The following is a 26,514-nucleotide window of genomic DNA, read 5'->3' on the forward strand; positions in this document are numbered from 1 at the left end:
CTATATAGAATCTAAAGAATGGTTTTAAAATATCATTCATTCGTCTTTGAAAAAAATTAAGAGTTTGTTTTAGGCCAAAGGGCATTCATAATGTCCGAACGGACAACTGAATATTGTTAAAGGAATGGCACGTTCAGTATGAAGAATTTGCCAAAATCCTGATTTGCAATCAAATTTGGAAAACCAATATTTTTCACGAATTGATGCAATTAATCTTCTAAACCTTTCAACAAATCTTGATGGTGGCTGAGAATTCTCTTTTCAGAGGAGGGAAAGGTCTTGATCACGATGTTAGCTTAATCAACCAGAGATGTGGAGTAGGACAAGTAATTGAACTCTACTGTAGTGGCACGACATCAGCTCTTTTAAAGTGGTCATCGTAAATGCACTCTTTTCTAGTGGCACGACATCAGCTCTTTTAAAGTGGTCTTCGTAAATGCACTCTTTGCTGGTGGCACGACATCAGCTCTTTTAAAGTGGTCTTTGTAAATGAACATACTCTTCGGGACCGCTTGCTAACCGCTCGCCTTTCCCTGCTCCTCGACCACTTCGTAGCGCTCCGCTGTGTTCAACTCGTAGAATCCGAGTTGAAATCGCCTGGCCGATGTCATATCCAGATGATTAAGACGATTCTTTCACCCTTCAACTAGGAGAGGACCTCCAGCAGAATCCAAATCTGAAGCTTAAAGTAAATCATTCCCGTCCTCAAGCACCCGAATCATTCCTTTCTGAATCCATCCGCCCCATTTGAATTTGAAGCTACTAGTCGAGAATCAAATAAGAAGATGAATCTCCATATGCTGAATCAAAATTTCAGGCATGACTGACTCAGACTCGCAAACTGAATTGTATAAATCTGAATCTGGATCCTTAAAAGAGTAATCATTTACCGAATCTCAAGATAGAGATGACCCTTCATTTGTGAATCTAGGGAGACTTCCAGAAATCAAAACCGCTTTCTTCCTGGCCTTCGAACAATACTAGAGGTTTTCAGTCCTTTCCTCGCATTCCATCTGGACTTTTCAGCTAAGCTTGACCTACAAGTCATGCATGAACAAAAGCTGCCATTATTCCAGAAAAAATCCGCCTTTCTGCCAGAGGCTGTTTTTTTCTCCTATTGCAGTTGCCGTTGCGCTGGGCAACCCTCTCGCTTATTGATGCCGCTTTATCTATCTGACTCAGCTTTCTAACCTCGTTTTCTTCCCGTCTATCTCTATTTTCTACTGCTTTTCTTTGATCTCGAAATCATCTAATGAATCAAAATCATATATCGCCTAATCAGATGAACGAATTTGTGCACAAATTCCTGCTTTGGTACCGTAAGCTGAAAGCAGTATTAAGCTAACCACAGCCTAATCTCAGGTAGCTGAAGCCGGGCAATAAGAAGTAGAGGTCTCAAAATGCAACTAGGATGAAAGCTCCAAGTCTAGCTCCAAAGCTGATAGAGCAGGTGGATTCGGCTGATAGAAATGCTAACGTACTTATATCATAAAATTGTTAGTTCCATCAAACCAAAAATCCAAGAATTGGCTATCCAACAAGCTGAGTTAAATTCGGCAGAGAAGGAAGGCGCAACCCATATGATTCTTCGGAGAAAAATTTTGTTAGGTAAGCCGTGAATGAACCTTGAGGCATCAACCATCCCTAGCACCTACTTGCTTCCAGATGTAACAAGGCCACTCATAAGCAGCAAAGCAAAAAAAGTCAAGAACCATTATAACGATGTAGGATACAAAATGTAATTCTCACAACCAGAAATTCATCTGCCGCATACACTGATGCTAACTACACATACCAGAGAGAGGAAGAAAGAGAGAAAAAACATAGACCTAGAACTTGCGCTTAGCCAATCCCATATCACGAAGCTCCCACAGAGGTTTAGGTTCCTTTGCAACATCTTCCTTGATTGCTCCCTGAATTCTTTTCACAACAAAGAAATACTGCAAAATGGTCCCAAATTATTGAAAAGTTTAATAAACCAGACAACCTAAACATTAAAGCTAAAATAAATAAAAGAATAGGATTTTTTTTTTTTTTTTTTTTTGGCAAGCTCAGACTAATACTACCCTCAATTTCTGTAATTCACCATTTTTTTTCTCCTGACAAGCCAAGATATAAGTACACTATCAGATACACGTATTTCCATCCAGCTTACCTGAAAGGCAAGAATAAGTGGAATGAAGAATTTTCCCCTCTCATTTGGGTTTGGCCCCTCAATTAGCTTCTGATCAACCACAACTGGCTTGCTACCATTAGAGATGACATCTGTGATTAACATCACCAAATTTGGAATCCATGAAGTCCCATTTGGAAGAACCTATGTTTCCAGGAGGTTCAAGTTTCAGTATTTTAGAGCATATTTCAAATGCAAATAATGAAGTTAACACTTTTCAGGTACCTTTTCACCACTATCATTTGTGTTACATCGTCCACTGTTCTCAACCAACACAACAGGGATGGCAGAATCCTAACATTTAGAAATCCATCAGATAGAAGATATATACAAGTATGTGTGATTGTGTGTGTGTGTATAGAGAGAGAGAGAGAGAGAGGAGAGAGCGAGTAACTTTTCTGAAACAATGCATGTTCATGACAGGAACCTCCATTACAATGCCCATGAATGTCATACATATATAACATTTACTGACGTTAAAATATTAGAATATGGTAGTTTTTTTTTAATAGTCAGTAGTAACACATAATACTGGAAAAGCTAAAATTAAGACTAGTACCACAAAACCTCTACCCATTTTGTGAGAACATATCAGTAAATACTCGTAACAGCCCCACGACAGAAACAATATTCTGCCAACAAAAACATCCTGCTAATTTATTGCCCACTAACCTGAATAACCCGAACATGGGAGGTAGATGTGGAAATCTAGTCTGGCATATACACTGTAAACACCATCAAGAGATGTGACTCTAGGAATACTGTGGATTATAACTAAATTATCTAAGTGAGTACATATTTGGGTTAAATCGGTCACTTAACTTAATGTGAATTAATAGATATTAAAAGTTGAGGTTATTTTCGTCTTTTTCAATATAAATTCCAATATATAGAGAGAGAGGTTAGATCTTATGTCCTAATCTCTTGATTATTGGATTAACAAGATTAGAAGTTCCCTCTCTCTCCTCTTAAGAGCTCTGTCCTCAATATACTCAGTTTCACAATTCTACATAGTATTAGAGGAGCATTGATCAAATTAGGTGCTTCCTAATCCTTTTTCTTTTTTTATTCTCTCCATTTTGTCTTGTTGGATTTAGGATCCCATGATCATAAAGTAAATGAGCAGCACAAGAGAAGTGGAAACTGAGGAGAAGGAGAAAGAGAGAAGACGAACAAGAGGGAAAGGAGAGGAGGAGAAGAAGAAGAAGAAGAAGAAGAAGAAGAAGAAGAAAGGGACGAGAGTTTGGAGAGTTTGGAGAGAGTTTGAGAGAGAGAGGGAAGGAGGATTAGGTTAAGTGACGTGCCTTATCCTCCCCCTCACATATAGTTATAACAATTGATATATCAAGAATTACATCACTACCCATCACCCTAAGAAGGGAGGAAAAGGACAAAAATAAAGTATAATTTACATCATTGCCACTACACAACTTGTATCTTCCAACACTCCCCCTCAAGTTGGGGGAGAGAAAACATCGTAGATACCCAGCTTGCCGCATATAGTGGTATAGATCTTGGATGTGACAGGTTTTGTAAGTATGTCAGCCACCTATCCTTGAGATGAAACATGTCTAATAACACCAACTTGAAATTTCTCCTGTATGAAATGGCAATCTACCTCAATATGTTTTGTTTTCTCGTGGAAGACTAGATTTGAAGTAATATGGATGGTTGTTTGGTTGTCACAATATAGTTCCATAAGGGCTTCTTCGTAGAACCCTAATTCAGTAAGGAGGGATTTGATCCATAGAAGCTCACTAACTGCATGGGCCATTGCTCTGTATTCTGCTTCGGCATTGACTCACAACAACATTCTGTTTTTTAAAGTACCGTACCTAGAAGTCGACTTCCTGTCATCAGGTGATCCTGCCTAATCTGTATCTGCAAATCTTTTTATATAGAAGTCCTTTCCCTAAAGTTCCTTTTAAATACCTAAGGATCTGCTCCAGAGCTTGCTAATGGGTAAGTTGTAGTTTATGCATATACTGACTAACCACACTTATTGCATATGATACATCCGCTCTAGTCATTGCGACATAGATAAGTTTTCCTACAAATCTCTGATATTTACCTATATTAACATCTTCCCAGAGCTTGTATCTAACTTTGTGTTAGCACCCACCGGAGTATCTACTAGTCAACATCCCATCATCCATGTGTCCTACAGTAGATCAAGAACATACTTCCTCTGAGATCAAATGATTCCATGCTTTGACTGGAAGACCTCAATACCCAAGAAATATTTTAGAAGTCCAAGGTCTTTTGTCTTGAATTCCTTGCATATTTTCTTTTTGACTTCTTTTATATTATCTGCATCACTACCAATCAAGAATATCATCCACATAAACTGCCAGTAATACTCTTCCTTTTAAGGTATTCTTGACAAAAACAGAATAATCTACTGAGCACTTGTTGAATCCAAACCGCAACATTGTTTGACTCAATTTGTCAAAACAAACCTAAGGAGACTGTTTTAAGACATTAGAGATTTCTTCAATCTGCATACCCATTCCTCCTCAACCACAAAGCCAATGGTTGATGCATATAGATTTCTTCCTTAATATCACCATTCAAAAAGGCATTCTTCACATCTAATTGATATATTGGCCAAGAGGAATTTGCAGCGAGTGTAAATAAGATTCATTTTTTAATGAAATGTGTGAAAATAAGATTCTTACGAAATTTAACTTGGCCATGGGGAGAAGTCTCCTCATAATCAATTCCATAGCATTGAGTATACCCTTTTGTAATTAGAAGAGCCTTGAGGTGAGCCACATAATCATTTGGATTGTGCTTAATAGTAAAAACTCATTTATAACTCATAGGTTTCTTTCCATAAGGAAGTGAAACCAATGCCCAAGTTTGATTTTCATATAAGGCCTTCATTTCCTCTTCCATAACCGCCCTCCATTCTGGATGTCTCAGAGCTTCCTGATACGATTATGGAACATATATAGAAGATATAAATGCAACAAATTGACAGCAAAAAGAAGACAAATTATGGTGAGAAACAAAATTTAATATAGGATGAGAAGTATAGGGCTTAATACAAGTCCTAGTTTCCTTTCAAAGAGCTATGGGCCTAGTATCAAATGGTGGACCACATACAAGAGGGAAAGATGGACTTACCTTGGGAGGATATGTGAAGTCCACAAGTGTGGGATCGATCGATGCTTTAGGGGGCTGAATAGAGAGATCCACATCAAGGGGCACAACAGGCTTCGGAGCCGCCGGAACATATGAAAGACCTGGAAGAATAAAAGGATGTATCTTCAAAAAATGTTACATCCCTGGAGACAATTAACTTCTGAAGAGAAAGTTATCCTTTTTGGGTATAAGAGTAATCTAAAAAAATATAGTTAATAGCCTTTGGATCCAACTTATTTTTTTGTGAGAATGTAACATGAACGAAATGTGTGCAACCAAAGACCTTCAAAGGAAGGGAAAAATGGTCATCATTTGGAAATAACAAGGATATGGGAACTTATGACCAAGTACCGGAGATGGTAGCCTATTAATAAGACAACAGGTTGTAAGAATCGCATAAGGCCAATAAAGAAATAGGGCACATTCATAAAGTAAAGAAAGCCACAGGCTACCTCAAGGAGATGTTGATTTTTCCTTTCGGCTTACACCATTTTGTTGAGGGTGTAAGCACATGAGGTCTGATGGATAATGCCATTATCCTTTCAAAATGATTGAAACTCTCCTGATAGGTATTATCTGCCACTATCGGAGCGAAGTACTTTAATCTTTTTACTGAATTGAGTGGAGACCATTGCACTAAGTACCATGTTGATGGATGACCGAATCTGTAGTGCCATAACTATGCCTCTGTCTGAAAAGTAGAAATTGCAATCACTAGAGGCAAATCTAAGTATTAAAGCCCCCCTGTTCATGGCATCCACCAATCACCTGCTTCGTTGCTAGATCATGGAAAACACAAAAAGAAGATGAAAAGGTGATAGAACAATTAAACTCCTTTGTTAACTGATTGACAGACAACAAATTTAACGGAACTGGGGAACAAATAAGACATCAGTTAACTGAAGTGTGGGAGTAGGAGAGGAGAATCTCTTCCCAAGAACTTTGGTTTGAGATCCATCTACTATTGTAACAAACATTTCTGGTAAGCATTGAAACATGAAATGTAAAAGACTTTTATTACCTGTAAGATGCTCGGAGGCCCCTAAGTCGATAATTCAAATTGAAGAGGAGGAAGTGGTAAAAATCATACCTGAGACGGTGGTAGCAGTAGTATTAGTGGAGGAAAATGTAGAAGTAGATATCATCAAAGTTGGATAAGATGAAGAAGCGTTTTCTTTGGAGAGGAATCAACTCAGAATTCAAGTACCATTTGGTCAGTTGGGAGAATGTCTACCTCCCAAAGACCCTTGGAGGCCTCAGAATCCGGCTTACTGGAGACATGAATGTGTCTTGCTCCTAAAATGGATTTGAAGACTCAACTTATCTGCTCCAAACCTTTGGCTCGGCATTACTTCGATTTGGTGGACCGAGGGGGGAAACAGAAGGCTCTTATCTCCTATCTCGAGATCTCACTATCTCCTTATCCCATTTTTCTCCTCAGTTATCCGATTCCAAGTGGAAAATGGCCAAAATATTAGATTTTGGGAAGACTGGTGGTCAGGTGATATGCCTATTCAAAACTCTTTCCCCAACCTCTTCAAAATTTCAAGATTGAGGAGAATTACCATTGCTAAAGTCTCCAATAATGGGGGATGGACCATTCAACCTCATCGTCTATCAGAACTTGAAGCTTTGGAAGCCTTACAACCAACCAAAATTCAAACAAACAGATCAGATAAATTAATTTGGTTGCCAGATAAGAGTAGCTCTTTCTCAGTCTCCTCCGCCTAACTTGTTATACGAGATTGGATCACGCATGGTCCCAAGCAACAATGGAGTTCACATGGCATCTCAGCACTCCCCCCAAAGTAAAATTCCTCATTTGGAGTGTTTGCCTCAACAAAATTCTCTCTGCAAACAATCTCATAAATCATGGCCAGCTAGGGATGGACCCCATTAGTCCTTTCTACCATGTCACAGAAGAAATTGTTAGCCACTGCTCCTATGCCCTTTCTCTTGGGGGATTTGGACACCGATTATCAGTCGAACTGGACTCCAACTTTGCTTCCTTGCAGACCTCCCCACAGCCTGCCGAATGCTTGCTAAGACCCCCGTCCCCGGTCTTGGAAATTGGATGTCGATGATCTTGGCTTGCTCCACTTTCATTTCGTGGGGTCTCTTGTTAGAGTGAAATCAAAGGAGATTCAATTCCAAGTTCAACTCTCAAGAAAGAGTCGTGGAAACTATCTAAGGAAATATTGCTACTTGGCTTTACTCTTGAACAAGCTTCTCCCCCTTCTTGGGATCTTCCATAAAAAACAATTAAAGATGTCTTGCGCAACTTCACACCTCTTCGAAGCCCCTAGTTAATTTTGGGTGGACCCCACTGCTTGCTGGTGTCCTTAAATTGAACTTTGACGGATCCTCTTTCGGCAACTCTGGCTTAGCTGGTTTTGGAGGAGTGATTCGTGACTCTCTTGTGAACCAAATCGTCTCCTTTTTTGGTCCTCTCGGTATTGCAGATTCCACGATAGCCGAGCTCCACAGCTTGCTTAATGGACTCCATGTTTTCCGCGATCATTGCTCTAGGCCCATCCTTATTGAGGGAGACTCTAAGGTGGTGATCAGCTGGTGTGAAAATTCCTCTGCACCTCTGTGGCTCCATTGGGACACCTTTTTTGAAATTATGAAAATTGTCAATTTATTTGACTGTTTTGGTTTCGTATCCCGAGATTAGCAAATTTTATGGCTGATGTTTTAGCCAAGCAGGGATCTTCTTTGCAATCTCATTGTTGTTAGGAGTTAGCTTCTCCTTTTTGGTTTTCGTAATAATATCACCTTTCATAAAATAAAATAAAATAAATGATACCATCGAAGTCTTCATCTTTTGTAATAGCTCAAAATCATCATCTAAAACAGTCTTCTTTCCTTTCTGCCACGCGATTTTTCCTTCATTCTTTCCAATGTCATTAACCAAGGTCTGATTGGCAATAACCCAATCTAGGTTGTCGTGAAGCTTCCAACAAGTGTCCACCAGATGATTCAATCCTCCACAGTGAGTGCACATCTGGTTATTAGTCCTCGAAGGACCAAAACTAGCTCTACCACCTCTTCCTTTGCCTCCTCTATAATTTCTACCCATATTCATATATCATTCAGCCATCAATTAAGGAATATCCAATCCTTATATGAACAATATCAACCCAACAAGGGAGAGAGGAAACTAACCGAATCTTAAAACCAAATAAAGATACAGCAACCCAAGCCAAACTAACCCGAGGCAAAGATGAACCAACTCGAGAAAAGAAAACCAACCCAAGCTTAACTAGCATCATCATCAATCATGCATCAAATAAAGATTTCACTTGTTGGCTCATATCATTTAAGGTAGATCTCCTGCCTTTCTTAAAGGACCTATCAACTATCAAGGTAACTTAAAATAGAACCTTAAGCCGAGGGATGAAAAGGCAATCTGAAACCAGCCAATATCCTTCCTTAATCATGCACTTAAATAGATAGGTAATTGTCTCACGTCCTGGTCATACCATTTAGCAAAGATTCCTAATCTTCCTCAATTAGGAAATAATCTTAAACCACATCAAATCTTAAGAGATTTCAAATCAAAACAGACTCTTTTAAAGAAGGAAACTTTCCTTCTAAATAAAATGTGCCAACTTGCAATGAGAGGTCAAATCTTTGACTTCCTTCTTCCCTCAAATAAATTAGAAAAGATATTCCAGAGAATAAATTCATATAGGAAACCTTCAAAGGAGGAAAAACAGCAACTTCCTTCTAGCAAAAACTTCCATCTTGGCAAGCTCTAAAGAAGGAAACTTTCCTTCTAGGTAGATTGCCCAACTTGTGTACTCAAATTACAACTTGACTTACCTTTTCTCCTTAAATATTTAAGGTAAGGTAATCTAGAGAATAATTCAACTATTGCAAGGAAAAAAATCACTGCAAAGACCAGCAATACCTTCAAGAAGAAATTCCTCCACCGGTAAGAAAAAAGAAAAAATATTCTTAACCGAGCTCTAGAGAGAGCAAATCACACAGATCACAATATGAAACATCCTTCAACGAATTCAAACATGTTTCTGATAATGAAAACCCACAGGTACAGTAAAAAACTAGTGAATCTTGATCCAACATATAATTTCCAAGGAGAAAAATCAAACTTCTATGCTTAACCGAGCACTTAAGAAATTTTGTTTATCAACTTGAATAATTCAAGGCAAATTGAGCACTGAAATTTAATGCTGGAGCATAAGGCATAAAATTACTTAACTTTCTATCCAAAATGGACAAGAAAGCTCATATACCAATCATCTTTTCAAGACCAAATAGCAGTAAACATTTCATCAAGGAGAGGAGTGAAAAAAAAACTTATCTCGGAGCAAAATTGAATCCTTACTTCACCACGTGAGGCTTGATGAAAAAACTTCAACTTAACACCATCTTAACTTCAGGATCCTAAACCCACTACTATGATACCATGTTAGATTTAAGATCCCAAGATCACAAAGTAAATGAGCAGCACAAGAGAAGTGGAAACCGAGAAGAAGGAGAAAGAGAGAAGAAAAACGAGAGGGAAAGGAGAGAAGGAGAAGGAGAAAAAGAAGAAAGGAACGAGAGTTTGAGAGAAACAAAGGGAAGGAGGATTAGGTTAAGTGACAGGCCTAATCCATCCCTCCCCCCTCCCCCCCACACCACCTCACATGTATTTATAACAATTGATATATCAAGAATTAAATCACTACCCTTCACCCTAAGAAAGGAGCAACAAGGACAAAAATAAAATATAATTTACATCATTGCCTCTACACATAAGTTGTATCTTCTAACATGTCTCCTCTTTAATATGCAGCATGAGTAAGAGTTCTCTTTCTTCTGCAGCAACCTACAAATTGTCTCTTTTCAATCATTACCTTAAGGTAATGGTCTATGCGCTTGCCCCCTTGCATTGGGTGATGGTTTAAGTAGCTGTCTGCCCTACCTGAGAGTGTTTCTGAGAGTCCTACACCTTGTGAATATATGTTACATGTTTGCTGACCGTGAAAGTCATTGTTTTTGGTTGGAAATCAATTTCTGTGCAATTCACTGGCTAATTATTTTTAGCTTATTTTGAGTCATTATCCTTCTTGTGTATGTTTGGTAGATTCCAAGCGATCTGGGGCAGCTACACTGATCTCATTTTCCAAGCGATCTGGGGCAGCTACACTGATCTCATTGATAAGCGCTATTGTTGGGTGATATATCTCATCTGAAGATATGGAGAATGTGAATGATATGAAGCAGCAAAGGTGGATGAAAAGGAGAACGATATTACCCAAATTACCTCTATGAAATTGAATGGAAGAAATTATATCATATGGGCTCATGCAGTCCAGATTTTCCCTGGGTTAAAAAGTGCTAGCATCTTTCTTTTAAAAAAAATAATGTCACTGAGGACCCTCCTGAACCAAAAACCAAAAGAGTGGAAGGCAATACAATCATGTCATTGCTGCTAAACAGTATGAAGTCCCACATTAAGAGCCAAGTGATATTTAAAAAAACTGCTAGGGGTCATTGCAGAAACATCAATAAGAATGGAAACAAGTCGAGAATTTATTATTTGGATATCAAGGCTTTCATCATGCAGCATGAAGAAAAGTCATTGACTGAAATTATTATGTGACTTGGATAGTGTGGCATACTATATCATCCATTTGTGTTGGAAGAGCAAAGGCTGAAAAAGGAAAGAGGCACTGCAAGATGTGAGTCTGTAGCATGCTATTAGACCAGAATATTATTCGGTTAGAACTCAGCTATTGGTCAGTAGTACCTCTCAGTCCTCTGAATGCACCTGTGGAAGTTCATTGAGAGCTGAATCTGCAGTGTCCTCTCCTATTAATCAGCTACATAAGAATGATAACTTTGCTGCATTGAATGTTGTTCAAGAGCATATTTGGAAGAGTCTTACATGACTTTCACAATAAGAAGTCTCACAGACAGAATTAATATGGCGGAGTCTTACAAAGTCTCAAAGGAAGAGGTCTCACAAAAGAGTTTTAGTTATGTTAGTCTTCTATTTATATTAAGTTGTTCAATTGTTTTAGAATTTATCTTTTCGTGTTTAACTTTGGGTGTAACTGGGATAAGAATAGTTTAATTATAACTAGATTCTTTGCACCCCTTTTAAAATTTACACCTTTTCTCAAAAAAAAAAAAAAAAAAAATTGTAACTAGATTCTACTTCTTTCCTCTATTATAAATAGAAATTCATTGTACTCAAATTACATCAAGTGAGTGAAGTTTTTCTCTTTTCCAGAAATTCAACATGGTATCAGAGCAGTTTTTTTTTTTTTAAATGTGAGTTGACTCGATCAAACCATAGAGATAATGTGATCATTTTCTGATCTATCATCTCTAATAGTTTAAGTTTGTATTATCTTTTTTTTCTTTTTTTCCTATCCCATTACCTATTCTTTTCTTAGCGTTCACACCTCCATACTGAATTTTTTTTATTGCAAATTACATATTGACCAAAAGATCTTTGAGTCTACTTTCAACACAAAAAGAAGTTTGGCAATCAGAGTTTTTTACTAAGAGAAATCGATATTTGAAGCAGCAAAGGTCAAATTGCAAGAAAGGTTTGAGCAGCAGCAAAAAACTTCAACTTTCAAGGCATTTTTGGCCATCAAGAACGAGACTTTATATAGAGGTTATATGTCAAAAGATATATTTGTAAGTCTATTTTCATACTTATTAAACCAATTCCAATCTAAGTTTTTTAAAGGGAGATATCTGTATCGGAAGAGTCAATGGTCAGGCTGGCAAAAGAAGAATACAGAATTTGAAATCTATTAGATTCTTTCTCTCAAAAGAAATATATTTTATGAAGAAATATTATACTTGAATGAAAGGTATTGAAGTTTAGTTTCAGAAGGAGAAAACTTCATGTCAATCTGATCTATGTGTAAGGCAACTGTTAAGCTACAGAATGAAGGAAATAAAGAGGTCATAAAAAATTCAAGAATGAAGTTTTTGATGTTAAATTAGGTATCAAATTCAAGCTCTTTAAGTTTAGTTTCTTAAGCAACAAACGGTTTGTGATTCTAATCTATATTGTGGGAGATATTGATATCAGAAGTACTAAAGGTGAATTTTACCAAAAATCTCTCTTTTTTCCTATTTTCTCTCCTATTATCTCTCCATGTGCATTAATCTCAACTTTGAGAGTTGTTCCGAAGATATCTGGGTCCAGCAAGCATTGTAGAGTATTTAGGTTGAATAACAAGTCTGTTGCTTTTTCCTACTCGGGCCCTTAGGTTATATGGACTCTGTTTCCGCTGAGATCAGTACTATGCTTCATCTGCTCAGACTCTTCTAATCTCACTTTTCCGCCCCCTTAAAGGTGGAAGGCGAATCATAAATAGTCATTAGCTGGTGCAACAGCAAGTTAGAACCCCTGTAAAGACAATAAAATATCTTTCATGAAATCGAGCATCTAGCAAAAATGTTGCAAATAGATCTGCATATGGTATCGCCAACTGTCTTGCAAAAGGAAGGGGTTGATCAGTAACCTCTCATTGTTTTTATCAACTCTCCTTTAGACTTGTAATCTGCTTGCTGGCCTCTTGGCCTGTAATTTAATCACAATTTTACTAAAAAAATCCATCTAAGATAAACAGCAATAGATGAATAAAAAATTGATAACCATTCTCTATTTATAAGCAAAAGGAAAAGACACAGTGCCTCACACTTTTGCAAATAGGAGATTAAACAAATGAGAGGATTCTTAAGACTTATAACAGCTTATAAGGAAACTGAATGACCAAGAAGCAGGTAAGAAAAGTAGTTGAAGATCTAATACAAAGGCAGTGGAGGTTCAATTTGTCATTTGCAAAAGAACTGAATAGTTTGTTATTTTATTTTTATTTTTTGAAAAGTGAACAGATGATTTTAATTAACTATTTTTCCCATTATCAAGACGATTCTAGAACATCTCTATAATCCAGACCAACCTTAGCCACTTCTATCTTCGAGTTCTAGAGAAAAACATTTAACACTAAGATGCTTCTGTTGAGGTACATTGAGTTGTAATCATATTACACAGATCAAATGATGTTAACCAATTGTAAGTTAAATTCAGCTAAAACTGTTCTCATGGGGCTATTTAGCTGCCATACTCTCATAGGACCCTAAGTTTTGGAATGAGATATAAGTTTGGACTTTTTCTAGAAGGTTATGTTTCTACTTTCTGCTATAGTTTCTACTTCTTGGCCAATTTAGGGGTACTCAATTGCTTAATAAAAGAATGATGAAAATATCATCAAATCATTTGAAAACCTTTGACTGGTTGGGAAAATGTTTTTTCATGGAGAAAGTAATATGCATGTGCAATTTCACAATACATCATAATCTTTGATATTCACTTTTCCTGATAGAACGACTGGACCATATGGTTCATTAGGCAACCTTCATAGAAGTACTACTTATGTCCAGTTCAAGATCACTCTGAAACAGGATATCATGACTTGAAGAGATGCAGTGTATATATATATATATATATATAATATAGTGAGCGAGAGAGAGACCACCTGAAATTCTTGTTTCTTAATCTTTGCTCCTAAACGCACAACTTTTAGGAGAGCTTCTGATCTCTTACTGCAAAATTCTTCATAGTTTAGTCCATCTGGTGGTGACAGCTGAGCGTGCGTCAGGACCACCAAACCTCTCTTCCAGATTCCTTTGCCAAAACTATCAGATATAGCTTTAATTACCTGCCTATCCAAATTATCCACCCTATAGGCATCTAGACGATCAACATACAGTAGCACATCAATTGTTTTGTTCAAAAGAAACCTGTTAGAAAAAATAAAAGCCCCAATTACAATAACTACAGGAACAGAAAACTCAAAAAAGAGAAAATGACAAACTAGATTACTAATTTCCTAAAAAAATAAAGAATCGAAAGAATAACAATGAGTGGAATATCAAACTGTCCAAACTATTTAGAAAGCAGAAACTGAATGAAATGGTGATACCTCTTTATGATCTCCAATGCATGTTCATTAACATAACCCCCTTCAACTATACCAGGTGTATCAATGATGTTTAATGTAAAACCTGCTCGAGAGCGTGAACATATTATAGGTCTCAGAACTTCAGACTGTCATAGAGAAAAAAATAAACAATTATTGACCTTCACATTCATATACGTAGAGATACATATAAAAGTCAATTCAACAAGAACATTGATAGTGCAAACTAAAGTATATTTGCACATAACTATTTTTTTACATGTTGTGCACATAATTACTTTGAAATCCCAATACGAGAAATAACCCTCTTAGCTGACCAACAATCATCTAAAACTCAAAACAGGACAAAGTGTGATAACATAACCAAGATGGTTGTACATTTGGCCTTGCTGAACCATTCATTTAAATCTAGAGACAAATAAATCTCAAAATTTAGCATTCTTTAGAACAATCATTAGTGACCAGTAACTGCACAATTTGACACTACTTCAACCATCAAGGCAAATTCTCTCTAGATACAATAATTTGACAAATGATGCAAAATGGTGGGTGCCATCACCTATCTGCATCATTTGTCCTCTCTGCAAGAACTTGATCGTGCAAATGAAAAGTGGGGGCTCTAAGGATGGGAAATCGTTAGTTGGACCGACTGCATTTAACATATGGCCACCCAATTCTCTTAATACTTTATAAAGAGTAGTAAACCTTTTATCTCCCACTGGGTTTTGTTTGTGAGACCACACGTATTCAAGGATTATTCTCTTATTTGATAAAGATAAAAGAGTTGTGAAAAAAGGTACTCTTTCTGGAACCAAATTATCACTTCTTTCCTTTTTGAATGGCACTATTAGTCAAATTATTTTCCACCAAAACAACAAAAGAGGCTGTTAAGCAGTAAATTAGTTCTTTATCTCAGAAACACCCTCCAACAGTACAACTCTATATTCATTCAGCTGCCCAAACCCAGACTGTCTAATAAAGCACTGTAATAAGTAAAAAATAGCCCTGGACATTCCAAGTTTCCAATACAGAGAGAAAGAGAGAGAGAGAGTGAGAGAGAGAGAGAGAGAGAAAACTCAATTTTAAATGTTTTCAAAAATAATAAAATAGAGAATACAAAGTATTTGGCTTTAAATTTGGACAACCACAAACCTGAAATGCACTAACAGCAGCCACTCGTTCCCCTAAAATGGAGTTTACAGTGGAGGATTTCCCAACACCACCTTTACCCATCACTAGGATCGTCATCATGCTCACATTCTGCAAGATGCAAATCACAAAATTATTGTAATGAAAGAAAAGCGAGAAAAAGAGGGTGGAAGCACTACACTGGCATCACTAGGGATGGATAAACCTGACCTCTTGCTTTAGTTTTCCCAACAAATCGAGTAATTTAGTCTGCGTAGCAGGAGGAAACTGCTGAATCCCCGTCCACTCACGGATTAGCAGCGAGGCCATTGAACACTCTCTACGGACCAGTAACAAGCTGAAGGAAGCGTAATAAAAGCATAATACTCAACAAACCTAATATTAGATATGAAACTACAAGAAATGACGACCGCGTGCAACTGCAAAAATAGAGATACCTTATAACAAAACCCCCAAAAACAAAGGATAAACTAATTGAGTACCTGTTCTTCAAAAGAAAAGTGCAAGTAGCAAATCCACGGTGAAAAATACAGAAGGAAATTTAAAGAGGACAAAGAATAAATAAATGTAAGAGGAAGAAAAGTATAACCTTTTATTCTACCTAAGAAACTTCCACCCAATTATACCGTTAAAACCTCTCTGAAGTTCCAACGAACCTCGCCAAGCGAAACGATGGTACTCCCGCAATGGTATGCGAAGCTCAGTTACGCTAAACACAAGAAGGTTTTCACCTTCTGAGGAGGATATGGTGGGAAGGAGCCAGAAGGATTGTAATAGGTCGTTACGCCCGATAAAAAGATAAGGCAAGCCGTTACTCGGCGTTTGGAGTGAGAAATGGCGCCTCCCGCCCTCCAGTGGGCTGAAGTACGCTGAAATGCCTTAAAGGTTTCAATGCTGTAATAATAAATTGGTGATTGCCACGTAAAAAATCATTTGGGCTATCAAATATAAAAAATATAGAAAATATTACTATATTTGAAAATCTAACAAGCCTGATTCAAAGATTCCATTCAGAGAAAAATTGAATTACACGGAGTTAAATATATATATCAATGAAGATTCTAAATTTAGAAAAAAAATATCCCCGTTTTTTATACTTTTATTAAAAATTTCTGAAATTGAAGGGTATTTTAAAAAAATACCATCAATGAAAATGAATCTACCTTAGCCCTAATGGAGCTAAATTGAATTAAGCGAAGATTAAATTAATTTAGTGTTCGCAAAATAAAATCTTTATGAAGCTAAATTGAAATATGTGAAGCTTAAATTAATCTGGCTCCGCCAAATTCCAATTTATAGCTACCAAATTTTAATTTTGGCTCCATTAGATTATTTTCAACAATGGTGGAGTTTTTTATTATTTTTTATGCCCAACATTCCCAGGTGATCTTCTTATACAACTCAGTTGGGTTGGATTCGAGGATTTTATGATCCCATGTCATACATTAGGGAAGGTGCTTCAAATTTTGATGTATATATTATTACAGATAGAATCAAATAAATTAATATTTTATTCATTCACGATAACTTTGAAATCTATATGGGATCTATTTTGTATTGCATGCATTAGTGATTTGAGCATATAATATCATAGATTTGAGTAATTGTTTATAAAAAATTCTTAGTTTGGTTAATTATCAAGTATTATTTGAAATTAAACATGCAAGGTGACATGTTCCTAGTCCAATACTTTCTCTAATTACAATTTTAGTGGTGATTAAAGTGTTAACCATAGTTGACTCCTTTATTACTTTTGATGATAACAAAACTTAATAAATCTAACAATTTGTAAAATCAAGTATTTCAGATATTTTACCTTCAAGAGTCAATGCATCTCAAAGTCTAAAGTTTCGAAATGATCGAGCCTACTTAAAATCTCAAATATTATTGAAGGATCTTGAAGAAGTAGCCACAAGGAAGAAGATAATAAGAAAACTAAAGTTCAAATGTAAAAGTCATATGTTAAAACTCAATCAGAAATGTAAGAGAATTATTGAACTACCTTCTTTGAGTACAATAGTGAATATGGAGCCTTAGGTCTTACATTATATGTAAACATATTTAGGAACATCATAAACATCCCTTAGAACATGTCAGAGCACTTAGACAAAATCATTCTCATGATTTTAAAGTCAACTTAGTTGAACTAGCACCGGAATGATCAATTAGCCTCTACCAGTGATCAATCATCTAGAAGTGTGCAGGGCAAGACTATAAAACATTATCGATTAACATTAGTCGATTGATCAATCATCCCATTTGGATTTATTGATCAATATTGTCTAGACAAGGAAATTTTACTTGGACCGATCAATCATCCCACATGATTGACTGGTTAGATAGAATCTTTCCAGTTAGGAATATAAAGTATGATCGGTCATAGGAAGTGCACTAATCGATCATATTTTCATTGCACAACCAAAGGGAATTTTGATTGATCAATCATCCCCTTGCAATGATCAATCAACTTAACTTTTGAGGACCAACAGTAACATATTGATTGATCAGTCCATCGATCAATAAGTCACATTCTGACACAAAAAGAGTTATTATGATTAATTGATCGATCAATCACTTTACAATGATCAGTTAATCACTTTACAATGATAGATCCATCAATATATTGATTTTAATAAAAGGGCAAAAACTGGCTAGTTTAGCTTGGGGAAGCTATAAATACACTAGACCACACATAAAGAAGTTAATGAGCATTTATTGGCAAATCTTTTTAGCTTTTACTTTCAATCTTGCAAAACTTCTCAAAAGTGCTTTAGAGTGAAAGAGACAACCTCAACCTTGCAAAATCATCTTCTCTTTCCCTTCCTTTCCTTGCATTGCATTATAGACGATCTCATTTACTCCATATTGTGCTGCTAAATAGTGGAAGCTTGAATCTCTCAAGAAGAATGAACTCTCTAACTCAGGGTGAAAGTTTTTATTTTTCTTTATTTTACTTTGTGAAATGTTCATCTAGAACATGTTCAACCTAGATAGAACAAACCAGCTAGAGCTAAAATCTAACACCAATCTCTTAGGGGGAGATTTTTATTGTAAAAGTGTGTATTGAGTTGCACGTGGCTTAAAGAGAGCCAAAATCTCTTTTTATAAATTCCAGCTTTTAGAGCTTTGAAATAGTGGAATTTCCTAAGCAAGAGTTCTTGGGTGTTGAATGCTATTAGGGGAACATCAATAACAAAAAATTTCCTTGTGCTATAGTGTGTGAATATTTATTTTCCATTGAAATTACCAATTTACATGATACTTTTAATTACACGCATTACATAGCTTTTAATTTGAAATACTCAATTCACCTCCTTCTTGAGGAGCCAACTGGGCTAACAGTTAGAATCAGAGTAGGCCAAACACTTAATTAAAATTAAAATCCACTTGATTTTGAAAAATGATTAAATCGCACCTCAAGATAAAATTGATCTTTTTAAAAGGACAATCCACCAACCGTCCACCTTTGTTTAATAGAACAAACTATGGATATTGGAAGGTAAGAATGAAATCCTTCCTTCAATCCATGGATTGGGACGTACAACATGTAATCAAGAATGACCCTTTTGAGCCTTAAAAGCTTGAGAATGACATTCCAATTGCAAAGGACTTCAATGAGCTGACTAGGGAAGATAAAGAGCTGCTCGAGATAATAAACCTCTTGTTATGTGCATTAGGACTTAATGCGCTCAATATGGTCTCCACATGTAAGACTGCCAATGATATTTGGGAAAAATTAGATGTCATAGATGAAGGAACCACTAGAGCTAAAAATTCTAGAATTAGCTTATTGATTGCTCAATATGATGAATTCAAAATAAAACTAAGTGAATCAAATAGTCGTGATGAACACTATGTTCACTCATATTATAAATGAGTTGAGTATCCTAGGAGAAGGGATTTCCTTATATAGACAAAATGACAATCTTCTCGAGGTTCTTCGAAAGTCATTGGACATGAGGAAGACAACCATTCGTGAGAATACAAACTTTAGAACTATGAGCTCGCCAGAGCTACTAGAATCCTTCTCAGATATGAGATGGAACCTCAAGAAGTTGAGGAAGAGCAGCCCAAAATAAAATTAATTTATGTTAAGGCCAAGATGATTGTTGAAAGCAACTCTAGTGAAGAAAGTTTTGATGAGGTGAGTTTTATCACTAGACATCTTCAAAGAATTTATAAATAAAAAGAAAAATTTCAAAAAAGGACAACGTAGAACTTGAAATAACAAATCTTACAAGAAAGCTAATGTTTGTTTTGAATGTGGGAAACTAGGACATTGAAGGAACAAATGTCACCTTGAAGGAAAAACCTCATCTACAAGCAAAGATCTCACAAGAAGAATGTCTTGATCACAACTTAGGATACCATGGATGAAGAGTCTAACCACTCAGAAGAAGAAGAAAGCGATGTTGGACTCATAGCAATAGAAGACAATGATGATGAGTCTGCTACTTTCGAAGAGGTTTGTCTCTGAGTCAAGGCACTAAAAAACATTTAGATTTTGGATAGCGGTTGCTCGAGGCACATGAAGTATTATAAGAATAAGTTCATTGAACTCAATCCAAAAGGTAGAGGTCATGTAACTTTTGGGGACAATAGCAAAGGTACCATAAAACGAATTGGTAAAATTGGTACCTCAAACTCTTTCATATCCAATGTGTATTATGTAGAATATTTTGTTGAATTTAGGACCCATACTTGAAACCTCGAGCAAGATGAGAGAGGGAGAAGAGAGGGGAAAGAGAAGAGAAGAAACGAGCAAAGAGAGAGAGAGATCTCGGGTAGAGAGGAGAGAACATTAAAGGGAAAAGATAGACTTTTAGGCTAGGAGAGAGATTCTTCCATGAATTTGAAAAGAGGAGAGCGTGATTGAAGCCTTCAACCAAGACCCCTATTTATACTATATCAATTACATATTTAGGGAAACTCCTCAATCAATTAGGATCCATAATTACATCAGTCATGATTAGATAAATTACATCAATCAATTACATTAATCAAGGAAGATTGCCAAATCTTTCAACTCTTGTGATGAGGATTCCACCTCATGTGATGACTCATCATGCCACCTCGTGTGGGCATGGTGGGTTTGGTCCCACCTTCTAACACTCTCCCTCAAGCTGGGGGTGAGAAAACATCGTAGAACTCTTAGATATGTGGGCAATCCTTGGTTGTGTGGGCTTGGGCCTATCTTCCAACACTCCCCCTCAAACTAGAGGTGAGAGAACAACATGAACTCCTAGCTTGTTGCAAATGATGTATAAAATCTTTTTGTATAAAATGGCACATCTTCCAATATGCTTTCATCTTCCAACACTCCCCCTCACGTTGTTGTGTCCTTCTATGTGGCCGACATAATATAAGTGAGAGTAAAAATCACTCCTTGTCGGTAAGACATTGCTTCATACTCTAGTCCTAATGCTGGATGTAGGGCACACTCCGTCTTCTTTAGGTAATGTGTCTATCAGCATTTCTCTAAAGTGTCCACCACCTTGTCCTTCCACAGGACAACAACTCTCAAGTGTTAGGAGTAATAAAAGCCATTATAAAGGGGGGGGGGGGGGGGGGGGGGGGGGGGGGGGGTTCGGACACCGACTCTCATGGTATCCCAACCATGATATTTTTTAGAGTTAAATTTATCATGGTGTCCCAATCCGGGCACCGACTCTCATGGTATCCCAACAAAGATATTTTTGAAAGTCAAATAAATTATGGTACAAGAAAAGGTACAGAGGCCACCTCTTCTTCAATAATAATATCTCATCCAAAGAGACATAATAGCAACAACTGTAATGTAACATGACCATCTTCCAACACATATAAAACAAACCAAAATAATAAACCTTGTAGAAGGACCCATGAAATAATCATAATCTGATATAAATATTTTTCTTAGATGTATAAGCTTCATCTTTTGTGCTCCCCCTATCTTGAATATTTTGGTCACATAAACTTAGCCACAACATATGGAATAAAATACCACTTTCTTGTACTTCTTCCCCTCAAGTTGGGAGGTAATGGCAATGATCCCAACTTGAACCAAATATCATAGATGTAGCAATAAGCCCAAATAACAGAGATGTAGTAATAAGCCCTTAAACCAAGGAGAAGTGAGTTATTTTCCTGATATAGCAACTCAAAAAGTGACACAAAACAATCGACTTAAATTCGGATTTTTCAATGCAACATGATAGCAACATGACATTTGATTCTTCCAATGAGAATATATCTTAAAAAATAGATCAGATTGACATGAAGTTTTTTCCTTCTGAAACTAGAATTAAATAAATTTCATCCAAGTATAAATTCTCTTCATAAAATATAATTATTAGAAGATAAATAATCTGATAGATTTCGGTCTCTGTCATCAAGCCGAACTAAGCATTGTTTCTCCTTTTTTTCCAACATGAACATTGACTCTTCCAAGATCAATATTTCCTTATAAAAAAATCATATTGAGAATTGGTTGAATATGTAAGAAAATAGACTTACACATATTTCTTTTGATATATAATTCTCCATATAAAGTCTCATTCTTGATAGCATAAAATACCTCAAAATTTGAAGCTTTCTACTGTTGCTCAAACCTTTTTTCCAATCTGACCTTCACTGCTTCAAATATTGATTTCTCTTTGTTGATAACTCCGATTGAAAATAGGTTGAATATGTAAGAGAATAGACTAATAGATATTTCTTTTGATATATATATCTCCATATAAATTCTCATTCTTGATAGCATAAAATACCTTGGAAGTTGAAGCTTTCTGTTGTTGCTTGAACCTCTTTTGCAATTTGACCTTCACTCATTCACATATCGATTTCTCTTTGTAGATAACTCCGATTGGAAAAAAAATCATTTTTCCTTGGAAATTCAACTCAAATATATTTCTGTCAAAATATAATTTTCAATATGAAAATCTCAATATAGAGGTGAAAAACAAAAAACAATCTATGGGTGTAGGAACTGAAAAAAATAACTATGAACCTACACTTAGGGTTTAGGCTTTAGAGAAAAGGATCTCATTATCTCTGTGGGTTGACCAAGTCAACTCACAAAACCTGCTCTGATACCATGTTGAATTTATGAAAAAGAGAAATATTTCATTGACTTCATTAACTTATTATAATCATAGTACATGAACCTCTATTTATAATAGAGGAAGGTAGTAGAGTCCAATTACAATAAAACTATCTTTGTCCCAATTACACCCAAACTCTAACACTTAAAGATAAGTCCTAGCATAACTAAATAACTCAATATAGATAAAAGACAAACATAACTCAAACTCTTCTAGGACGTGACCATAAGATAAAGATGCCTTTGTGAGTCCTTCTTGATCTTCCAACTTATGTGATAAGGATGCCATCTTGTGGTAATCATGGTGGGTCGTACTTCTTATGTGCTTGGGCCCATCTTGTGGGGCTTCCTTGGTCGTGTGGGCTTGGGCCTATCTTCCAACATTTTTCTATGAATTTCAAATTTTGCATCAAACGAACCAACACCAACAACAGTTAGCAAATAATGAACCCAAAGTAAGCAACCAAGGAGTTCTTCTTCAAAAATAATGTCTCATCAAAGGGGCACAATAACAGTTGTGAAAATGGGCCAATGCTCAAATAACATGCACCACATGTGTAGTTTTATTGTAGCAGATAACTGATAAATAATAGAGGTCCTTAAAAATAATAAGGACACATGAAATAGTCCACAGTGACTATCTGCACTAAATAATATGTTGACCAAAAATAATAATCCAGTTGAAGATGAAGAACCGAGTTGTGCCAAGTCAAATAGTAGACCAATATAGCCGAATCGTGGAAGAAATATGTATAAAAATTGGGACTAGAAAACATATACCGCTGCAGAAAAATAAGTTGGCCAAGTCAGGTTGACCCAGACCCGGTTTGAGTTGGCTTGGGTTGACTCGATAATGAACAAAAGCAACGCTAGATTAATTCGGCCCAATCCGGCTCGAGACTTAAGCTCGTTGGGTTGAATCAGGCGCGACCTGATGCTAATTAAATTTTCCTAAGTTAATGTTGAATTTAGGATCCCTTTTTTGAAATCATGAGCAAAAAGAAAGAGGGAGAAAAAAGAAAGAGGAGAGAGACTGCTCTCGGGTAAGGAGGAGAAGAGAGAAAACATAAAAAGAAAAGAGAGAGGTTAAGCAAGAGAAGAGTTCTTCATGTGAAAGAGAAAAAATTAAACTCCTTTCTTATGAGGACGTGACCTTTAGGATAAGAGGCCAGCTTGTGGCTATCTTGTGGTCCCACTAAACCTTCTAACCAGCTCGTGACTCTCCTTAGGAGTCCTTCTTGATCTTCCAACCAACTTGTGTGAGTCCCACTTAATCTTCCAACTTATGAGATATCTATAGCTGCTTGATTATCGCAATATAGATCCATAGGAGTTTCTTTATAAAAACCCAATGCTGTGAGAAGAGATTTGATCCATACAAGTTCACTAATTGTGTGTGCCAATGCTCTGTATTCTGCTTCTACACTAGACCGTGCAACTACATTCTGTTTCTTGCTTGTCCATGTAACCAAGTTCCTTCCAATCTTAGTACAGTATCCCAAAGTGGATTTTCTATCATCCGGGGATTCGACCCAATCTGCATATGAGAATTCTTCTATGTTGAAGTGATCATGGTTCTTGTAGAGAAGCCCTCTTCTTGGAGCTCCTTTCAAATATCGCAATATTCTTTTTAAAGATTGCCAGTGGCTGATTTGTGGTTTGTGCATGTATTGACTCACTACACTTACTGCATATGATATATCTAGCCTTGTTACACAAAGATAAATAAGTCTTCCCACAAGCTTTTGATATTTTCCAATATCCACATCTTCTCCAGTACTTGCACATAATTTTGTATTTGAGTCCAATGGGGTGTTTGCTGGTCTACACCCCATCGTTCCTATCTTCTAGTAGATCAAGGACATACTTCCTTTGAGATAGTACAATCCCATGTCTGGATTGCAGTACTTCAATTCCCAAAAAATATTTAAGTAATCCAAGATCTTTTGTCTTGAATTCTGCACATCTCTTTTCTTTAGTTTCCTGGATGCCTTCGGGATCATCACCGGTTAAAATAATGTTGAATTTATGGAAAAGTGAAATACTTCATTGACATATTATAATTAGAGTACATGAACCTCTATTTATAATAGAGGAAGGTAGTAGAGTCCAATTACAAAAAAAACTACATTTGTCCCAATTACACCCAAACTCTAACACTTAAAGAGAAGTCCTAGCATAATTAAATAACTCAATATAGATAAAAGACAAACATAACTCAAACTAAAACTCTTCTAGGACATGGCCATAGGATAAAAATGCCTTTGTGAGTCCTTTTTGATCTTTCAACTTATGTGATAAGGATGCCAACTTATGGTAATCATGGTGGGTCCTACTTCTTATGGGCTTGGCCCCATCTTGTGGGCCTTCTTTGGTTGTGTGACCCATCTTATAATACTCTTAGATATGTGGGCCTTCCTTGGTCGTGTGGCCTTGGGCCTTATCTTTCAACACTCCCCCTCAAGCTGGGGGTGAGAGAACAAAAAGAACTCCCAACTTGCTGCAAATGATATATAGAATTTTTTTGTATAAAATGGCAGTTCTCCAATCTTCCAACACTCCCCCTCATGTTGGTGCTCTCTTCCATGAGACCTAGCAGGACAATTCAGGGGGGTATAATATAGATGTAATAATAAATTCCTCCATCATGGTGTCCCAACTGTTGACAGTTGATTATTTTGATGGGGTATTGAGTTCCTCCGTCATGGAATCCCAACGATTGACTCTTAATATTTTTGACGGGGTATTAAGTTCCTCCGTCATGGAATCCCAACCATAGACACTTGATATTTTTTACAGGGTAACATGGAATCCCAACCATTGACATTTTTTATATTTTTGACGGGGATAAATAAATAATGGTATGAGAAAAGGTATTGAGGCCACCTCTTCTTCAATAATAATGTCTCATCCAAAGAGACATAATAGCAGCAGCTGTAATGTAACACGACCATCTTCCAACACATATAACATTAACCAAAATAATAAACCTCGTAGAAGGACCCATGAAGTAATCATAATCCGATATAAATATTTTTTCTTAGTTGCAGAAACTTCATCTTTTGTACTCCCCCTTTCTTGAATATTTTGGTCACATTAACTTATCCACAACATAAGGAATAAAATACCTCTTTCTTGTACTTCTTGTACTTCTCCCCCTCAAGCAGGGTGGTAATGGCTGTGATCCCAACTTGAACCAAATACCATATATGTAGCCATAAGCCAAAATAACAGAGATGTATAGATAATCCTTCAAACCAAGGAGAAGTGAGATATTTTTTTGATATATCAACTAAAAAAATGATGCAAAACAATGGGCTTAAATTCGGATTTTTCAATGCAACAGAATACCATCATAACCTTTGATTATTACAATGCGAATATATCTTTACATATAGATCAGATTGACATGAAATTTTCTTCATCTAAAACTAGAATTAAATAGATTTCATCCAATTATAACATATCTTCATAAAATATAATTTTTAGAAGATAAATAATCTGATATATTTCTGTCTCTATCATCTAGCTAAACTAAGTACTGTTTCTCCCTTCTTTTTCCAGCATGACCATTGACACTTCCAATATCAATATCTCCTTATATAAAAATCGTACCTAGAATTGGTTGAATAGGTAAGAAAATAGACTTACATATATTTCATTTGATATATAATTCTCCTTATAAAATCTCTTTCTTGATAGCACAAAATACCTCTGAAGTTTAAGCTTTCTACTGCTGCTCGAACCTCTTTTTCAATCTGATCTTTGCTGGTTCCAATATCGATTTCTCTTTGTAGATAACTCAGATAAAAAATTGGTTGAATAGGTAAAATAATAGAATTATAGATATTTATTTTTATATATATTTTTCCATATAAAATCTAGTTCTTGATTGCATAAAATACCTCAGAACCTTAAGCTTTCTACTGCTTCTTCAACCTTTTTGTAATTTGACCTTAGCTGATTCAAATATTGATATCTCTCTGTAGATAACTCCG

General features: G+C 36.2%; 1 protein-coding gene across 4 annotated transcripts; it reads right to left on the reverse strand.

Moving 5' to 3' along the window:
- Positions 1-1,626: 1,626 nt before the first annotated feature.
- LOC137955846 (translocase of chloroplast 34, chloroplastic-like) lies at positions 1,627-16,241 on the reverse strand. Of its 4 annotated transcripts, none has more exons than XM_068803017.1 (9): positions 16,037-16,241; positions 15,873-15,917; positions 15,646-15,772; positions 15,439-15,546; positions 14,290-14,414; positions 13,843-14,107; positions 2,399-2,467; positions 2,156-2,317; positions 1,627-1,940 (listed from the first exon to the last, which is right to left on the reverse strand). In XM_068803017.1, the coding sequence occupies exons 3-9, from the start codon at positions 15,742-15,744 to the stop codon at positions 1,830-1,832; spliced, it is 939 nt and encodes a 312-aa protein (XP_068659118.1). In that variant the 5' UTR covers positions 15,745-15,772; positions 15,873-15,917; positions 16,037-16,241; the 3' UTR covers positions 1,627-1,829. The 4 variants fall into 4 exon arrangements, with proteins under 4 accessions (XP_068659118.1, XP_068659117.1, XP_068659119.1 ...); XM_068803016.1 differs by having other exon boundaries at positions 16,025-16,241; XM_068803018.1 differs by lacking the exon at positions 15,873-15,917.
- Between the last annotated feature and the right edge of the window lie 10,273 nt (positions 16,242-26,514).

This window comes from Aristolochia californica, unplaced genomic scaffold (assembly GCF_029961685.1).
Source record: "Aristolochia californica isolate CCGP_79_NKW_82.1479 unplaced genomic scaffold, dmAriCali1.0.hap1 SCAF_2, whole genome shotgun sequence".
Lineage (NCBI taxonomy): Eukaryota > Viridiplantae > Streptophyta > Magnoliopsida > Piperales > Aristolochiaceae > Aristolochia > Aristolochia californica.